General features: G+C 42.8%; 1 protein-coding gene across 5 annotated transcripts in view; it reads right to left on the bottom strand.

Moving 5' to 3' along the window:
• Positions 1–20796, bottom strand: part of cadm4 (cell adhesion molecule 4) — a 145238-nt gene that overhangs the window by 7816 nt on the left and 116626 nt on the right. For 3 of the 5 annotated variants that reach the window (XM_079275582.1, XM_079275581.1, XM_079275583.1), the window contains exons 4-7: positions 18092–18253; positions 16376–16466; positions 8484–8656; positions 1872–1982 (exon numbers count right to left, since the gene is read on the bottom strand). In XM_079275582.1, coding sequence (XP_079131708.1) covers positions 1872–1982; positions 8484–8656; positions 16376–16466; positions 18092–18253 — 537 coding nt within the window. The remainder of the gene's footprint in view (positions 1–1871; positions 1983–8483; positions 8657–16375; positions 16467–18091; positions 18254–20796) is intronic. The other 2 variants (XM_079275584.1, XM_079275585.1) reach the window with 1 other exon arrangement.

The raw sequence follows: 20796 nt of genomic DNA, 5'->3' as shown, positions 1-20796 counted from the left end.
CAAAGCTGGATCTAAGTTAGGTTTCTTTAATATGGGCTGGATAGTGGCATGTTTGAAATAGGAAGGGACAATTCCTGTAGACAATGAGGAATTGACAATAGATGTTACTGCAGGGCCAATAGTTAACAGAACGTTCTTAAATAGAGAGGATGGAATTATATCCAGAGGGCAAGTTGATGGCTTTGTATTGTTAATTAAGTCCATCAGGTCTTGAAGGCTGATAGGCTGGAAAGAGCCCATAACAGCAGGAGATTGCGAGGAGCTACAAGTAGCCGAACAGATCCCAGGCCGAATGCCAGACCTAATACCTGTTACCTTATCATTAAAATAGATCAGGAATTTGTTGCAATCGTCAACAGAATAGCATGGTACAGTGGAGACAGGTGGTGAAACAATTCCTCTAATTGTGTCAAACAGAATCTTGGGATTTTTCTTTGAAGAAGAGATTAGGTTGGCAAAATAAGCAGTTCTAGCTTCCTTTACTGTGGTATTAAAAGAAACTCTGAGGTCTTTGAGATATAAACGATGCACTTCTAGCCCAGTAGCTTTCCAGAGTCGCTCTGCCCTGCGACACTTCTGTCTCACGCTGCACACAGCTTCTGTCATCCACGGAGTAGTGTTATAGGCAGCCCTGGTCCTTTCCTTAAGAGGTGCCACTTTATCCAGCAAAGTGGTGCAATGTTCATTAAAGGACTGTATCAAGTGTTCAACATCATTGAGATTTGTGTTCATATCACAGCAGAAGTGCATAGAGAAATGATGAGCTGTACTCTGAGTAATAATGCGTGAGTGGAATGTTTGTTTCAGACACAAGGGGTCAGCATTGACAGAAAGATCAAGAGATGCTTCTCTGAAATTATGAACAATGGGCTTGATGCACAAAACAATAGGATATGACTCCATTTGTTTTCAGTCATGATTTTGTTTCCTTCCAGTCATCAATCAATGAAACTATGATAATAATAGGCAGGCTATCAATGATTATAGGCAATATTTGTCTATTATTAATTGTTTTTGTTTTAGCTGTATTGTCATTCATGATGTTTTATCATTTTACGCATTGACTTGTGAATTTGCAGTCGCAGGATGAGCACACAGATGTCCGTACACGTGCACGCCTGTGTGTTAGGAGCCACACGGGCACATACATACACACTTGTAGGACTAATAATCAAATGTGCGTGTGTCTTATCCTCCGTGACCCTTTCCACCCTCCATAGCCAAGCAGACTTTCCCTCCCCTACTGTGTAACATCATCATGAGGGAGAATACGACGAGACACACCTTGATCCCTGATCTTCCTCTCTGGCAGAATATGTGCCTGTTTGTGTGTTTCTTTGCAGATAAATGTGTTTGTGTAGCATCTCCCTGGCCCTGCAGAGGCCAGTGTCAGTCGTTTCCAGTTCCTTAAACTCTTAATGCAGATTCATTAACAGTACCCACCAAGCATCAAAAGACCCACCAAAGACCACACACACATATGCGCACACACACACACACACACACACGTACATAAACGCTGACTGGGCAATGTGTGTGTGGGAGCATCAAACAGCCAGTGATAAGAAAAAGAGAGAGTGGGAGGTTGTGCACATCAAAGCGTCTGCAGGGCACGTACGCTCATGTAGATGCAGGGCAAAGGAAGGTTACAGCAGAGGAAGTGTGTGTGTGTGTGTGTGTGTGTGTGTGTAGGTGTGTGTGTGTGTGTGTGTGTGTGTGTGTGTGTGTGTGTGTGTGTGTGTGTGTGTTTGCAGGCCACCTGAGAGTTATCAAATGACTAGCGTAGGGAAAGACACCAAAGGAGAGCAGGGAAGGACGAGGAGAGCGATGGAAGGTAGCAGAGGGAGAACAAAAAGATGTGTGTATGTTACCTGATGGCTTCGGAGCGAAGATGGGTGTTAGGAGGGTTGGGGTGGCGGGATGGGAGGTGATTGGTTGGGTGGTGGGAGTGGGAGGGACCGTGGTAGTGACTGACACATTATCTACAGACAGACAGGGAATGGGATAACACACACATACACAAATGCTATTATCTACGACATGCAGTGGCATTTCAACAAAGGCGTTGCAGGGTTTCAAAGCAAAGTTACTACAGCCTATAAAACATGACACATGCTTCATTACTATGAATATTAATTGAGTTTCTTGGCTGCTCTACCTCAGCATCCTGCTCGATAATCATTGGACGTAGTCTCAGAGACAGTTCGTCTCTTCCAATGAGTTTTGAGAAGGAGGAGAAGATGTGCGAGAACTGCAGGAAAGACTTATTTCAAACACGCTGATCAGCAACTGAGGCCGATGCCATTTCAATACCAGAGACAAATGTTACTAATTATTTTCCTAAATTGGCCGTGTGTGCAAAATGGAATCGATCTCAACCCCTGACAAGCGATAAGGACAAGGACTAATGATGTTCTCTGGCAGGCCTGCAGCTGTGGGGGTTAAAGAAGACTTTTACAATGGTGAAGACATGCTTGAAAACAGGCTGAAGGGAATCATACCTGGCAGACTGACATTCATCTACGAGGCAAAAGGAATGTATAGGAAAACACATTCTCTGTCACTGACACATTTTCTATGGCACAATGGCAGGAGAGACAGAGACATTGTCTGTGACAGATGCATTCCCAATGGAGCAGTGCCATGCAGGGACTGTCTCATTCAATGCAGAACAATAGCTTGGATCTTGACACATTCTCTGAATCAATGGCTGAGACACAATGGTAGGTAGAGAGGTAGAAAGAGTTCATATTGGTGTTAAAGACCAAAAAATAATGGCTGACAAGAACTAAAAGGGAGATGGAAGAGTGGGGGTGAATGTGTGTCTGAGTGCATTAGCACTTTAAGAGTGAATAACATGCCACTTCATCAAACAATCTCTATAAAACCGCTACGTGCGAGGTAGTCAATGCACTCCAAGTCTCAGGACACACACACACACAGCTTCTTTTGAAATACATGCAAGCGTGTGCACACACATACCCAGACCACATGTTTGTGCACTTTTACACACATATGCATTATTGCCGATGCAAAGTCACATACAACACACCCACAAAGGCAAACCGAGGAATACAGTGCGCACACACACACACACACACACACACACACACAAAGGCAAACCGAGGAATACAGTGCACCCACCCACCCACCCACCCACACACACACACACACACACACACACACACACACACACACACACACACACACACACACACACACACACACACACACACACACACACACACACACACACACACACACACACACACACACACACAGCCCTTTCTGCTCAGGAGTAATTTATTGGTATTCCTCTGTCTCTTCTCTCCCATTCTCCCAGTGGCCCTGAGATCATCAATCTCTTTTTGCACTCTTCTTATGTCAGCACTATACCTCCCCCCCCCCCCCCCCTCCTGAATTTTTGAAGCCTTGGTCTGCTTCTCTCTGCGAAGAAATATGACATGATGTGTAGTGTATTTTGCGGGAAAGACAAAGAGATGAGCAGAGTTTTCTGTGATGCAAAGTGTGAGGGGGGGGGGGGGGGAAGAAAAGAAACTGGACCAGATGGAGAGAAAGTGACACTAATAGACGCGTGTGCTTCTGTTGCCGCTCTCCTGTTTGAGTGCATATATGTTGCGTGTGGACACCAACATGCGTGCACGTGGCTGTCACTTGATTAATGGCCAGGGTTGCCGCACTAATTAACTGGACGCTGATTAATTTCTCTTGGCTTTCACGAATGACCTAAAAATTGTTCTTTCTCACTGTGTTCAACTTCTTCTTATCGTTCCGCCGTCATCCCTCACTTCTTTTTTCCTTGTTCTTCATCTACCAAACTCTCCGCCCCTCATTTGCACCCCCTCCCTCCTTTACTTTCCTTCATTCGGCTGCCTCTCTGGTTTCACTCCTCTGCGACTACATTCCCACACTGCCTCTCCTCAAGTTAATTAAGGAGAATGCCATACAGCTGTCGCCCTCTTGGCCGATAGCGTCCTTTTTTTTCCTGACATCATATTGTTGTTCATTAACACTATATGGCTGCCAATCAGGCACACAGCCCATGTTATTTCGAGGGACGGATGTGGCGGCACTCGGGATAATGACGTTTTCTCCTCGTATCTCATTCTCGCAGAAGTGCGCCTGAGGATACTGCGCCGCCATTTTGGATGAGCCCCGTTATTCTTTCATGTTCGGTGTTCCTGATTATAAGGGCTTCGCCCAGAGCAGCGGTGGCTCCAGCTGTCAATCAGTGCACTGAATGCTGGACATTGGTCAGGGGTCCACTGCGGAGGCCATCAAGGCTGACACTGATTGGCTGAGGACTCATTCAACATTCACTTAGACGCCAATAGAAGTGCATTGTCGTGTGTGGAGGAAAACTGCCAAAATGAACGATGCATTATCTCCGTCTAGCTTCCTCTGCCACGAGCCCCAAACCTGTTTTCCACTTTCATTCTCATTCCATGTTTTTTGAAAGTCTCACTTCATTAAATGGTGGACTATGTTTTTCATTCCAATTATCCTGACGGCTCATTACAACAGCCGAGGAGACACAGACTAATCCCTGGTCACCTAGCTTCCCTCTCTATCTCGCTGCGTACCCATCATTTCATCTTCCCATCACTCCCCTATGCTTTCTATGACACTTTCTATCAAACCATTCGTCTCTCTAGTCTTCCCGTGCTCCCTTCCCTGCTCTGTTTTACCAAAATACACACACACACACGCATTTATGTGTGATACATATATGCAAACCAGAAATATGTATGCCCTCATCTGTAGCTCTCCCTCCCTCGTACCTTTTTCTCTCCATCTCCCACACTCTCTCATGCAATTCCATTCTAATGGGTTTTATTGGCTTGGCGATTCATCTGAGTGTAGCAGCTCAGTTCAATTACATAAGGAAGCCCTCTGGGCTTTCACCAGCCAATCAGCAACACTTTCCTCCCAGTCACATGCACAGACATGCACCTGTGCATATATACAGTACATACATAAAAAAAATATAAAAAATCCAATTTCTCCTCAGCAATGGTGGCACAGAGATGAAACTACCAACAGAGGCCTCATCCATTTCACATTCCGCAGATACTTGCTGTGTGTGTAATGCGTATGAGTGCGTGCGCTCGGTTATTCGTTCAAAACAATTTCTCACATTTACATCATTAGGGACTTTCTGAAAGTTTCAAAAAGTTCATTTCCTCGGATCAACTTACACGCACGCTTTCTCTAAATCATAAACGCATAAAAGCGCATGCGCACACACTCACACACAGACTTGCATCTACACACAAGTATGACCGGTCAAATGAAGCTCAAGTTTAGCGCATCACGTCTTCGCCACGGCCCCGGAGAGCTTCCCACCTCTCGCTCTTTGTTTCCCTGCGCCAGCATGAAGCCCATCTCTCCTCTTAAAGTGACAGCGCCTAAAGCGCCTGTGGACAAATTGGCAGGCACTTTTGCCTGAGTTTGTACTCCATGTACAGACCCTGATGGCAGATAACTCTCGCACAGGGAAGGTTGACACAAAATGAGAAGGAGAGAGTCCAGAGAGAGCACTGGTAGTTTTTCTGCATCTGCAATAAAATAGTTTCTTTTCTGCTGAGTCATCCTTTACAACACACATTCTCCAGCGCGCCCTCCTTGCCCCCTTCCTCCCCCAGTGCACTCTGGGATTCCCTCTGGGAAGGCTAGGAGCCAACTAAAGCGCCATTCCGTTCATCTGACAGGTTGTGGTAGCGCATGTTAACCTGCGTTCGACCTCCATCACCCTTCTTCTCTCCCTTTTCATTCCTCCATCACTTCCTCCGACCTTCTCTCCCCCTTCCCTTATCCCTCCATCTATCCCCACCAACTCCTCACTCAGTTACACTCACTGCTCTCCGTGGCGTATTCGAAGAAACCTCGGCCTTCTTTGAGTAAAGAGGCTGAACTGCAGCTGAACCGAGAACAGAGGGCAAACTGGTGACCATGTGAAAACTGGTTGAAAGGGTGTGGGAGGAGTGGAGCGGGGAAGAGGAAGTGGACAGTAGGTGTAAAAGAGGCGAGAACGGCGGGCTGAGTAAAGGAGAGGACGGATGTCGAAGGAAAGGAATGGGGATTGGGAGAGAAAAGGGAGAGTAAGAATAACCGAAGAGAAGACAGCGAGAGATGGATGGAGAGGTGTGAATGAAAGAAAAACAATAAGAATAAGAAAAGCAGCAACAATAACTGTGTCTTTTTTTCTATCGCAAGTCTTAAGGAATAAGCAAAGAGCAAAATGAGATATTCACAGTTTGAAAAAAGTACAAATAAGAGACCTACAATAACAACGTGGGTTCTAGGAAGAAAAAAAGCACTCTGTTAGAGTCATCTTAACATATTTTACACAATGGAATCGTATTTATTTGCAATACTGACTGATGAACTTGGTATTCAATCATCAAAAAGTAGAAGTTCACTAACACCATATTAAACCATCCATATTGGTTTATTTGCATTAGCAATGATGTAGAGCACACACACTGTTTTATAATAATCTAACATTTACAAAGACACACATATCACTGGAAACATCATAGCCTGAATGAAGGAGTTTATCTGACATTTCTTGCGAGAGAATCAACACCACGTTAGTCAGAGTATTAGCTGTGGCCTGGAGGAAAATCTAAAGTGACTTTCTGTCGTCTGCAGATTAATATGATGGCTGAATCAACATCTCTGAGCTCTTTGAGATAAGGTTTGAAACAATCTGCCTCGTGGGCGAGTACATTTTTTTTTTTTTGAACTACAGCAAACCACTACTGATACGCGGATACAGCGGGAGGGTTTAAGAAGCTGATTGCTGGAAATCCGCCGTGCAGAGCAAAGGAGTTGAAGCCTGGCTTATGTTGGTTATGTGGATTTCTGGTCTTTTATGAATTTTGATCGAAGCAAGATTCCTTACTTTAAATGTACCCCTTTTTTCATAATAAGAGAGGATAAGAGGAAAAAAAACTGAAAGATAAATCAAATTGATGACCAGCACAGAGGAACGGCATGAAATAAAAAAGATAAATGACGAAATGTAGAAAATACGAAACGGCAGACAGAAGATCAAATGAAGAAGACGGTGAGGGAGGAAGCTGAGGAGGAGGGAGAGAGACGGAACATTTTTCTACAGCGGTGGCAACGCACATCAAAGCTCGACATGTCTAACCTTCTAGGATAGCGGGAGAGAGAGAGAGACAACGAGAAAGGGGGAGTGGATGCGGATGTCACCTTTCATCTTGCCACTGTTGCCACCCTTGATGCCTGTGGAAAGCTGCCATTATGTGTGCTGTTTGATGCTGTGCTTGTACAAGAGTGTGCGATTGTTGTGTGTGCATGTGAGAGAGAAAAGAGAGTGTTAGTGTGATAGATAGATGAGGGGGCGCTAACCAAAAGCCAAAACGTTACATAAGATATCATGCTTCTCCTCCCTCCATCCGTCCGTCCGTCTTCGCACATGAATTGATCTCCAATTCAGGTGCTTGGGTGCAATGACAGGAGCAGCCAGAAGGAGGAGAGCAGCCTAAATAACAATACAAAAAGGTAAACCTGCTGAGTGGCAGTCGTGTAATTGGGCCGCGGATTGGATGCGAAACAATAGAAGCCTCTAATGATGAGCTAGCTTTGCTGCGGCCCCATTAAAATCTCACATTTCCAATTTTGTCCCTGTTTGACTGCAAGTTTACTCAACTGTTTCATGAGTGGATTACGCAACATCAACACGCATCCAAAAACCTTGTTTTCAAAAATGTGCTTCAACCTCGGGGAGAAAGTTGTCTCATTTTCTGAAAAGTAACAATCGCGGTAACAAGACTTCCAGTGATGTTGCAAGCTCCACTGTTGTCTTCTTTGAGCCACGGTGTGCAGTCTATCTGGGTCAACCTTCATTAAGAATTGAGCAAACCACCAGTGAATCGAGGTGCAACATCTTGGAAAACTTGCAACGGCTGACAACAAAAGCCAACATCTCGCAGGGGACAAGATCAATTGGTTCTTTACAAGAGATAGCCTGAATAATTATATTGGTGACTAGTGTCTGAGCACGGTAGCCCACGTCGTGTTGAAGAATCAATGTCTCTGTTGAATTGATTCAGGAGGAGCTTTAGCAGAGGTTTCCTGCTGTGTACCGAATCAGGAAAACAAATAAAGCCGAAAGACAGATGAGACAAGCATCAAGATTTAATGGATCTGTCGCCCAGTGCCAGAATAGCCAGACTCCAAAGACACTGGGAAGATAAAGGGATCGATATAATTTTAAAGATTTCTCACAACAACAACATCAAAAACACAAGAACAAGAAACGTAACAAACAAAAGATCCATCGAACGTAACATCATTCTTAACAGTGAACAATTACCTGGGATACTAAAACTGGATATGAAAACAATGGAGAAAAAGAATCAATGGAGCAAACTTTTCAAGCACGCACAAAAACTTGCAAAATATAATCAACCGTCAAGCCATCTACTCACCATACACCAATAAGGTGTAATGATCGGCAGCGCGTCCATAGTTGTTCTGGGCCTGGCACAAGTACGTCCCGTTGTGTGATTGGCTGAGACGGGAAATCTGAAAGGTGGGGCCAGAAATCTCCGCCCTCTCGGGTAAGGATTCATTAATCTTGGACCACTGAATGTTCCTGGGCCTGATGAGGAGACAGAGAGAGGTTTCATGTTTAAAAGCGCTGAAAGGATATGTCAATCAATTCCCTTGGTTTTTGATGATTGATTCATTGTTGAAATCAATTTTCAAAGAAAAATGTCCAACATTTGCTGTTTCCAGCTTCAGTAAACTCAGTATTTTTGGGGTTGGGGCTGTTGGTTTGACAAAAGAAGTCATTTGAGGACGTCATCTCTGGGAAATAGTTATGTATTTCTCTTGACATTTCATAACGATTAGTTCATCAATTGAAAAAGAAATGAATAAATTCGTTGACATTTGAAATAATTATTAGCTTTACCCATTCACTTTAGAATTCCAACTTCATAAACTTGACCCTGAGCTTCACATCGCCTCACACATGCATGCACACTCATATTGGCAAATAGTCTAACTTAATCCTGCCACAGGTTCGACCTCTTACGTATGCCAATTAAATGCTGCGATATTGTATATTATTAATTCTACTAGTTTTTCCTGTTATCTCTACAACCATGTTCTGCACTAATGCAATACTTTGTAATGTGTTGACTTGTCCTGCCTAATACCGCAGTAGAATAATAGTCTTAAAGGAATACTCCACCCACAAAATGCCCATTTGTTTATCAATTACTCACCCCAAAAGAATCCCAAAACGGAAAAGAAATCTTGAATTGAAATAAATGGGGGACTGCGTTTAACAGCAGCAAAACTATATCAAAACATCTGTTCACAAACTCTCATACAAATCAGGCAGCACAATACAAGTCTTATCTATCTAGTCATATGTGCAGAACCAAAACACATCTTCACTTAAACCTTACTACCGAAAACACTTCGGACTCGCACGGACGAGTAATGTGCCTGCCTAAGTGTGAGACCGTGCTATGCCCAAGTAAAGTACGTAAAACAGCGGCCCCCATTTACTTCAATTCATTAAGACTTTTCTCTGTTATTTGATTCTCCTCCCACCCTGGAGGCATGTGAGAACAACAAAGTTCTCTTCAAGAACTAACGGGGTGAGTAATCGATACTCACATGGTTATTTTGCGGGCAACGTATTCCTTTAAATACATTTAGTAAAACCCGGAGGTGCTAAAGCGTATTAAAAATGTGCAAGTGAAAGAAGATGGATCGAAGCACAGGCACCGGGGGATGCTATAAAAAGAAAGGTGAAGAAGGAGCGTAAAGAAGCCCACGGGGGGAAGTTGACGTGAGAAGAAAGTATAGAAGGGGCTCGGAGAAGGAGCCAATGGCAACAGAGGGCTGCGTCCTGACCAATTACGAGCAGATGGATGGTCAGAGGGCGGTGATGGTGTGAAAGGGTTGGCAGGAGGCAAGGGAGGGCAGATGAGAGAGAAATAGGGTGTCAGATGAGCAGAGTGGAGAAAAAGAAAGAAAGAAAGAAGAAGGGTGGAAAGAGTGTTGCTAGAGGAGAGAGATGAAGAAACGGCGTGCCGGGAGATGAAGGGAAGGAGCAGGCGGACAAAATGAATTGGTCATGAAAGGCGGGAAGGCAAAGGAGACAGGAGGTGCGAGGATTACTTAGACATCCTGGCGAACAACGCTGTGTGTGTGTCTGGCTGAGTGTCATGGCTCATGCCACCCTGGACAGATTAAAATCCTGACTCATCTAGTTTCTAATCCCTAATCTAATTAAACCTCTTTCTTGCTTAGTCACACACACTCCCTCCCTCACTCATCCAACACACACTAACAAAATGTCCCTCTGTTTCTCTCTCTCTAACACACACACACACACACACACACACACACACACACACACACACACACACACACACACATACATATATATATAAGTACTCCCACACACGGCAAGTCCTTCAAACACTAACAAGCGGGCAATTAAGCTAAATGACAAGACATCATCTCCATCTCTCCTCCTAATAACAGACAAATAATAAGTGTACCCTCCACCAAAAGGAAGTGGCATATAATTGGTCATTAATACTTAACAGGCAGTTAACAGGGCCAGGGAGCAAGCAGGAGGGCACAACGGGACAGTAATGTGTGTGTGTGTGTGTGTGTTCAGGTCAGCGTGAGATATGGGTCAGAGTCCAGAGTGGCCCGCTGTCCCATCTCTCACTGTCACATACTTGTGCATGCACCGCACAAAACACACACACACACACACACACACACACACACACGCACACACACACACACGCACACACACACACACACACACGCACACAGTTCCCAACCAGCCGTTACAAAGCCTTAGTGGGGCTATAGCCAATTCACTTCTCAGCCAGTCCTCACTGTGGGATTTCACTTAAGTCATCACACACACACACTCAGACACACACACACACACACACACACACACTCACACACTCACACACGCAAACACATGCAAACACTTTGGCTGCATGCAGCTTTACTGGGGAGCTTTGGTGGACTTGATGCCCACAGACAGACAGACCATCTAGGGGAGAGTTTAAGAGCTTAGGACCCAATAGCCTTCTGGAAAGTGCACAAAGGGCTGCGAACACACCAGAAAAAGGCTTTATTTCATAGCTGGCTATTAAAACTGCTGAATGCTGATTGGGTTTAGAAGCTCTACCATCGCACACAGAGTCCCAAGTTTACGATATGTCCACATTTACACTTTCCTAGTAACCTCTCTGCCTTCGTCTTAAGCTCCTTTCCCCTCTGTCCTTCATGCAATAAAATATGGATCAGGTGGTTTTTATCTGTCCATCAAACAGTAAATGTCAGGTCTGGGTTATATAAATTGATTGGACAAGGTGTCAATTGTATATCCCTTCACACCGTTGGTTCGAGCTATAGAGTTCCAGAAAGATGATGTCTAATAATGAGAGACTCCGTTGGGAAATCTGAAGTTCATGAGAATCGCGTCTGTGACTGTTTACAAATGTTCGTACCCTTCCCAAGATAGGGTCTACATTGTTTCCATGTGGCAGTTTTTGGATTCAACATTTATTACTTTTACTTTATTATCTATTTTCTTCTACTTTTATTTGTATTTCTATGTATAAATACAGATACTGCAGATCAACATTTAGTATGAAGGGTTTGCAAAAAGTCATGTTTTGCACACGGAGAATGGTTCAACCAGACTGACTGAATTGAAAGGGCAGAAAGAGACAAAGATCCCTCTGAGCAACAGTTGAATAAGAACAGAAGAAATCACCTGTCACTGGTAAGAGGAACTGGAAGCTTAGCAAATGTGTGCAGTTTTAAACGGAAGAAATATCAAGCTGGAGCATGAGCAGGTGTGTTGCTTCAGCAAAGCTATTCTTAAAATGTGACAATTCAAATTGGATCACAGAATATCAGCTGAATATACTATGATGACTGACAAATCACAGCTTAAACCTATTCAATCTAACCACTGAGTAGTCTGCAGGGGACCCAAATAAAAACAGCTGCCCAAAATATTTAGAGCCCAAATGCAAGCACTGTTGTTTACGGTAATAATGGGTCACTTGTGCTTTTCTGGACTGGAAAAGAAAATCTAAATCAATGTGTATTTTGGGGAAAAATGGTTCCAGCAGTATTCTCCCCTAGCATGTAACTGAGGACGTGGAGTAAACATAAGCTTTTATCAATTAATTCTTCTGCATTCTGGGACAAAATTAATTCAAATTTGGTTTCTGAATTATTCTTTTTTCTATTTTTTAAAGAAGTCATTATAGAAGGAATTGACTCCAGTGTGGGGTCTCCAAACCTTTGAACAGCAGTTGTTTATCCATATATATATATACATATACATATATATATATATATAGATATTGACAATTTAATGTCAGTGGGAACAGTGTTGTTGGTCACCCTTTTTAACCAGTGCGTCAATGTTTGGTGTCAGTTTTGGTTGTGGCAATTCTCAGAACTAATATAAATTCCAAGTAAAAGACATGACCTAAAAAGTAACTTGCATTTAATTTCAGTGCTGTTGGTCACCCTTTTTTGACCAGTGCGTCAACATTTGGTGTCAGTTTGGTTGTGGCAATTCTCAGAACAGATCTGAGGTGTTCATCAGTCAACTGGGATCTTACACGGTATTTTTGTTGTTGCATAAATCAGGGGTCTCAAACTCATTTTCACTCTGGGGCCACATCAGCATCACGGTCGCCCTCAAAGGGCCGGTTGTAAATGTAAGACGGTGTAAATGTAACTACTCCTAACATATTTAGTTTAGTTTCCCGGGATATCTGTGACTTCCACTACATGTACTAAGCAGAAATAGAGGTTATTTTTTCCATGGTTAATGGCGGACAGTTGAACGGCTTTCAGGGCGATAAGCCACGCCCCCTCTCCGGCGCGTCCAGTGCGAATGAACACAAATAGCCCCCGGCGAGACCGGCGGCGCGAATGGCTCAACTCAACTTTTTTTTACACTCAAACATCTCCGCGACTTATTGAGTGGCGTAATAATCGCGCGACACAACGAATCGAGAATGAAATTCGTTGCCAACTCTTTTAATAATCGATTTTATCGATTCGTTGCAGCCCTACAGACAATTGGAACAGCAGCTTACTTGATGACATCACCACCTCAGCTGGTCTCATGAGTTTAATCCGTTTTTTTCTGTAAAGTATTTTTACAATCAAACTAAATATCAACCCTGCTGTTTTCGTTTTCATTTAAAATCAAAAATTATATATATATATATATATATATATATATATATATATATATATATATATATATATATATATATATATATATATATACAATTTCGGAGATGTGATGTGTTGCTAGCAGGATCTGATCCACATATATATATATATATATATATATATATATATATATATATATATATATATATATATATATATATATATATATATATATGTGGATCAGATCCTGCTAGCAACACATCACATCTCCGAAATTGTCAGAGCAGATTTTTTAAAACGGCTGAATCTTGACAAACCGACCACAGAATTGGAGCTTAAACAACTAACTTCTCGCCTCAAAACATCCTAAAATTACTTTCTGTGACTTAACAACATTAGTATTTCGAAAGTTTCAACTTCCAGTTGTGTGATTTCTCCTCCGCCATTGTTTCCTGTTGCTGGTGAAAAATGCATTCTGGGATATTTGGCTGTCCCAAGTACAGACAAGTCACCTCCGATGCATCCCCGGTAAAATGGGCGGAGCGAGCCACATCCGGGCATTAGGACCGTGCTTGGCTCGATGTGAACTTTGAATTGGAACAGTACCACATAAAATGACGGATCCGGCCCGCGGGCCGTAGTTTGCCCATGCCTGCTGTAAATGTACATGTGATAAGTTAAACACCCTTGGTTTGACTTCAATTACAGTTCAATGGACGATGCATTTGGAATTGAATGGCCCAAAGTGTGCCTTCATCATTTGTGGAGCACAGCATGTGGCCGTACTTCATTTTTGATAGTCTATTTCCTAATCATTTCCTTGAAAGGAGATGATACGAAGTAGCTAAGGATGGTGCCTAGAAAGCACCAAGATATCATGCAGTAATTATAGGGAACACATTGAAGTTGGTGGAGATTAGCAGTACTTGGTAATTACTTGAAGTTTCCAAGGAAGGCCCGTGGAATTATGTGGGACAGTAATTATACAGAGAGAGGTCAACTTAGTGTTCATTGCAACAACACATAATAAAGAGAGAAGGGGTAAGATCTCTTGTTTGCAGCTGGCTATTTTAAGCTACTTAGCGGGAGAAGCTCTCACTCATTTGTCTTTTTTTTTTTGGAACTGTGGTGAAAGGCTAATAAAGTGCAGATGTTCTCCTTACAGTGATGGCCTGCTTTACTCTCATACAGTTGGTCCAGGAGAAAACACTGTTTCATGCTGCAGCCAGTGAAAAGCTCCACTGGAGCAGCCGGAGGTGACTCAAGGATGTTTCCGCCATAGCAACAACATTTTGTGTAAGGTGTAAAGTAATTACTTGTAAAAACAGTATATGTAATAAAGCCGTCTGTATGATGTTCACAGATCATCTTTCTGATTCATCTCTGTGGCCCATAAATCAAACGGATGATTGCTGTATCTGTGTTGAACTATGCGTTGAGACTCGGTTCTAAATCTTCCAAACTGCCCCGCTGCAATTATAATGTAAAGAACATCATCATTGGTATTATTTTCATTGTTTTTGAAAATTACTCTGAGAAAATACAAAGAAACATTACCAGCAGACAGTTATAAACACAGAGCAGGACTCACAGTAGGACCTTCTGCTCTGACGTTTAGGTTTAAGCTTATTCTACACTTATACTTAGAAAAGGTGCTCTGGTTTAAATGTGACCTGAACCAAAGCAAGTAAAAAGTTGAACCCAGAATGAAAGTAGAGCCCTGTAGACTAGCATCTGTCCATGTAGCTGCTACTTGCAAACTAAACTAAGACAGAGAACACTGTATCCATCATAATAACAGCTTTATGGCATGGAAATTGTATATTCTGACATTTTCTCAGTTTCTTTCTTTCCTTCAATTTGTGGAGCTGCATGTTATGACTGGTCATGTGGCCATCGTGGTTGTTGTTGTTGTTGTCAAGTGTCCTGTAAGCCCATGAAGGCTGTGTACCATACCAATGGTGGAGGATACAAGCAAATGAATCAATGCAGTTACCAGCTGTTTGGTAATGGTACAACCTAAATGTCATTCTCATAGCAGCTCAAAACAATTTCCCCAAAACAGTTTTAACGTGAATACTTGCTGTCCCACATTATCATTTTGTAAAAATGTAGTGTTTGTGAGGATTGACGTTGAACTTGGCAACCTCCTGCATGTTGCCGTCAATCAAACGCTTTCTGTGTATTCTTAATTTATTCTTATTTGTCAGGACTCGTCACAGCTTTTCACGCACAAACGCTTTGTTGAGACAAACCTTTTATACTTTCTGATTATTTTTGTCAGGAATTCAGAGAAAACGCAATAACACACTGCTATGACATACCAAAAAAAAAAAAAAAGAAGCTTCTCAAGCAGCGTTGTGTGCCAGCTTGTAAATGTGCCCTTTCCATTTATTGTTGAAGGTGAAACTGAATGCATCTGATTCAGTGTTTTTTTTTCAAACTACAAAAAGCCATCATACCTCCTGATACCCCGAGATTAGGGTTTTAGGGGATGCACGGGATGTTCGTTAAGTACCAAAGTTATGTGACAAATAAGTCAACGTTTGGCTTGAAATAACTACATAAGTTGCATATGTATGGAAGTTACGTGACAAATAAATCCATGTAGACTTCTGGTTTCACACCGTGGTCTCCTGGGTAAAAGTCTGGTGTTTAGGTTTGTCCGTCAAAGCACTTTGTAAACTGTTTTTAAAGGTGCAATATAAATAAAGTTATTATATGCATGTTTTTGAACCCATCCATCCCCAACCTCCTCCATAAGTGAAGTTGTTAGTGCTTTATACCTCCTGGTTCAATATGACATGGATTACAAACAAATTGGTGTTGTGGGACACATATGAATTACCGTGCATTGCTTTTCATAGGAAGAGCTGCAAAGAGAACAGCTTGAACACATTGAGCAAAACAGGCCGTCATTCTAATTAGAGGACAGCAGTGACTTAGAGTCCAGTGACGTGAGGTCTCCTTTACTGCCAACAGCAATACCAATGATAGCACATGTGCTGTGCAGGATGAACTTGTTTTTGTCTGCAGGTGTCCATGTGGTTGGTACCACCATCTTATCACAGCAACACAAAACAATTTAGCACACACACACACACACACACACACTTACAGAGGGTTCCCAGAGACTGAGCAGGTGAGGCTGAGCGAGTCGCCCTCTCGCAAAATGCCAGAGGGAGGAACAATTCTGACTGTTGGTGCAACTGTGGGGAGAAAGAAAGAGATAAATGAGTGTGCATGTGAGAGATAAAGCAAGAACGGCACAGTAGAAAACAAAATGGATCGGGAGGGATCAAAATGGAGTGACAGTCGGGGAGAACAGAAAAGAAAATCAGGAATGAGACAGAGACAGCGAGGGAAGGGGGGGGGGACGACAAGTGGAAAGTAAAAAAGTGTCAGGAGGAAGGGTCTTTGACGTCTGTTTCCAAGGCAACCAGCCGACAATACAGTTGAGACACCTGTTATCATAAGCAGCCCACCGCTCCGGCAGATGCTGTACTGCACTAGCTTCAGAGTGATGGGAAGCCAAATCCCCGCTGACAGTCGGTCATTATTAACAGTTCTCTGGCTGGAGGAACCACCAGCTTACTGATTGACAAAACCGTTGAATATTAATCATTGTGAACTATCAACAAACATTAGTAAAGGCTACATGTGGCAAATTGATTTGTCCTCAAAGACTGATGCAGAAGTAGCCTACTCGCTACATATGAAGAATATCACCAACGGTAAATATTTATAGATGCCGTGGGATGTTTGACTATCCAAAATTGTTGATGTAGTATGGGATAAGAATCCCATTATACTGGCAGGAAAACTAATATGAGGAGAGAACAAATGGATTTCTTGACTATTTGTCGACTAGCATCAGTAACATTGGTGGAGAAAATGATCATGCGTACTTTTAGCATCAACTTTCATTGAAAACAAATTGCATTGATGTATCAACGACTAAATCTGGTGCCTCTCAATTGATGTGTTAATTTCGATTCTGAACTTCAAAAAAGGATTCGCAGACAACACAATAACAATGAATATCATCATTAAATATGAATCATTACGGAATTGTAAGAAAGTTTTGTTTGTCCTCACAACAAACAAAAAAAGAAAGAAGGGTCAAAACTTAAGTAATATAATTAAACTTGACATGTTTGATGGGATAGAAGCAAACACAATGGATTAACATTTCATATTAATATATCCAACAATGAATTTCATCAGACTTTTCCAAGGATATGGATTAGAGCTGTCTGACATTTTCAAGATTAATCCCTCTTAAATTTGAGAAAATATTATGAATTCAGCTAAAAATAAAAAAATCTTAACTGGTTGCCCTGAGTGAATATTAGACTTCAGCCAATAATAAATTTAAACGTCAGTGTTTTCACTGTTTGCTTTTGCCTGCCTCAAAAGGAGATTTCACAGCACAGCAGCAATGTGACCCGGCTTTCTAAGCTGATGTTGGTGAGCTGCTAAAACCACAAGCCAGGACCCCAGTCTGGCCGCAGGCCTGATACTCTCAGCTCTCTGCATGACGAGTTTTGTAGGTATTATGTTTTAACGAGAGCAGGTCTCATACAGGGCATCTTTGAATACCCCTGTAAAAATCCTGGACTGTGTACAAATGAGCTTCATTCTAAAATTAGACATCCAGCATTTGAAAAAATGAGGCTGCTACCCTGAAAAAAAATCATTGCTGGCATTTAAGTAAAAAATAAAGATTTGGCAATGAACATTATGTTGTTTAAGTTGTTTCCAAGATGGATAGAGAGCGCTTTGATGTGAGGTGCACACACACAAACACACTTCGCCTGAAGGAGAGACTTACAATTCACATCCAGGCGGTAATGTCGAATCCTCTTCTGCCCGCCAAGTGCTGGGTGGAACGCCTCGCAGCTCAGCGCCGCCCCGTTGTCTTTCCTCTCTACCGGGAGCTGGATGGTGTTGGACACGCTGAAGGTCTTCGCGCTGACCACCTGAGATTCCACACCTGGAGAGGAAAAGAAGACGGGATGAGATGATGGAGGGAAAGAAGACTGGTGGGGTGGCCCGTTCTTCCTTTCCCCCTGCTGAGACATCACATGTATGGTGGGAGAGGGAGAGAGTCATGCAGGGAGGGAAAAGAAGAGACATTTAGAGGAGAGCACAGATGCGGATAGAAGAAGTGAGCGGAATGAAAGGAAGAAGAAGTTGGTGACTGATGAATGAGCTTTTGTTCAGCAGCACCAGGTACCTGCAGAGAGGAAGATGAGCGGTGGAGGACAGAATAAGAGAGTAAAAGAGAAAGCAATTTCATCGATATTTCGTGGCAATTATGAGCGGCGGAACTGTTTGTTTGCAGATGGCAAATCAACTGAATAATTTGTGTGTGAGCTTGAGTGAAAGAAAGTGAGACAGAGATGTGGGAGAGCGGGGGATAAAAAGAGAGGATATGCATAACCGAATTGAGATTTTAACTGAGCCAGACACGGCGAGAGGGGGGCGTCAAAGGACCAGGGTGAGAGAAGAAAGGCAAAGGAGAGAGAGAGAGAGAGAGAGAGAGAGAGGGCAGCAAAACGGGCATGATTGATATGGGATGGGGGCGAGGACGGCTGCGGCGAGACAAGTCCAGACATGAAAGAGGACGATAAGAGTGTCAAGCCAGATGCAGCGTGGAGGAAATATGCGAGAATAGAGGCGGAGGGGAGACAGAAGGAGGGAGGATGAACAGCGGGGGTGACATGGTCACGTATTGGGAGTTTGTGCTTGTTGAGGCAAAACACAACAACATTACTTATATCGCGCTGAGTTTTCAATTATTGCCGGCGAGTAAATGAGAGCAGGCCCAATCGAAGCGTGAGAGAGGACGGCGGTGGGTGCAGATGAGCAGGAATGAGGCAGCGGTGGGAAGATAGTGTCTTAATTAAAGAGTGCTTTCCCCATATCTGTTGGGATCTGCCTCTAACCTCTAGTGTCACAGTTCATTTAACTCACGGCCAAAAGAGAGGGGAGGGGTGTGGAGGGAGGGTGAAATGGGATGACATGAGGAAACAGGAGGAAGGTAGAAGAGATGAGAGCAGGAGAAGAGAGGAAACGGGGGAAGGGAGAAATCCAGAGGAGAGGAAATGAAAGGAGAAGTGAGGAAAAAAGAGGAAATACAAGGAGAGCAGGAGGGAAGAAACAGGTGATGCAAAGAGTGGAGGAGAGGAAACAGGAAGGGAATAAGACAAGAAGAGAGGAAACAGGAGATGAACAGGGAAGATGAGAAGAGTAAGAGAGGGGAGGAAACTGGACGAGAGGAGAGGAGCGATAGTTAAAAAAGATGAGGCGAGAAGGAAGAGAGTGTGACCCCTCTCTGTCTCTTTGACTATTAAAGCCCTTTGCGAACGATAACCAAGCTGAGGAGCGTCAAGTCTTTGTCACCAGTCAAATTTAAAGGGGAAAAAAGAAAGGGCGATTAGATGAAGAGAAAGGGAAGGAGCAGAAGGGAAGGACAGAGAGGTCAGAGGCAGAATGACGCTGACAGCCGTGTTCTGACAGAGAAAAAGGGAAGAGACTGGATGAAAGAGACGTTGAGTGTCAGACAGAAATAGAAAGTAAAAGAGACGACGGCAAAACAGTGCTCAATGCATGTCCCGAAAACAGTTGACACCAGATTATCTCACACTATTTCATCTGGTCTGTGTGAGTTATTTGAGGGCGGTGAGTGAATTAATGAATAATGCAACACATTTGGCAGCGATTTGTACTTTTAAACAAAACTGTCTGTATTTATTTATAATCTGAGATGAATTCAATAAAATAAATAAAAAAGAACAGCCATAAGCCTGAGTCAGAGATGCTTTGCATAAATTAGTCTCCAAGGTTTTTCTTGTTCGTGCTCAGTCAACAGTACACGTTTTTTGAGGAATTCTAATCAAAACGTATTTTTACACAAATGCCGATTTAACGGCGGAGTGCGAAAAAGTGATTTCTCGGGGGTTAAACAGACTAAAGGCAAGGGAAAGATTGGTCTCAGATGTATGATTGAGTGAAGTGCCCCTTTAACTGAGAGAAGGGAGGCAGAAAGTTAGGAAGAAGGATCGATCAAGGCACCAGACTGAAGGATGGCTCATAGATTTATCAGAAGCAAAGAAGTGAGGAGAGTAAGATGACGGCGAGTTAAAGTGACTCTCTGTGAACGTGTGAAAGAAAGAGAAAAGTGTGAAATCTGGAGCGTATGTAGCATCTGTACTTTCATGAAATGGAGTTGTCAGATATGTGTGAATGAAGCACATTTGAAATAGAATTTTCAAGAGAGAGCTTAGGGAGGGATATATATATATATATATATATATATATATATATATATAGAGAGAGAGAGAGAGAGAGAGAGAGAGAGAGAGGGAGATATCTGTTTTGATAGGGAGAGAGTTTGACTGGTGGCATTAGAGACAGAAAGGTCTTTCTAATACTTCCTGTTGATGTCTGCCTTGTCAACGCATAGATCAACACACGTGGATATACTTCCTCTGTGGACGTATGACACTTTCTCAGAGAAAAGTTAACAGAGTT

The sequence above is a fragment of the Melanostigma gelatinosum genome (genome assembly GCF_949748355.1).
Source record: "Melanostigma gelatinosum genome assembly, chromosome: 9".
Lineage (NCBI taxonomy): Eukaryota > Metazoa > Chordata > Actinopteri > Perciformes > Zoarcidae > Melanostigma > Melanostigma gelatinosum.
The sequence above is the reverse complement of the archived record's forward strand: the minus strand, read 5'-3'. Positions and strand labels throughout refer to the sequence as shown.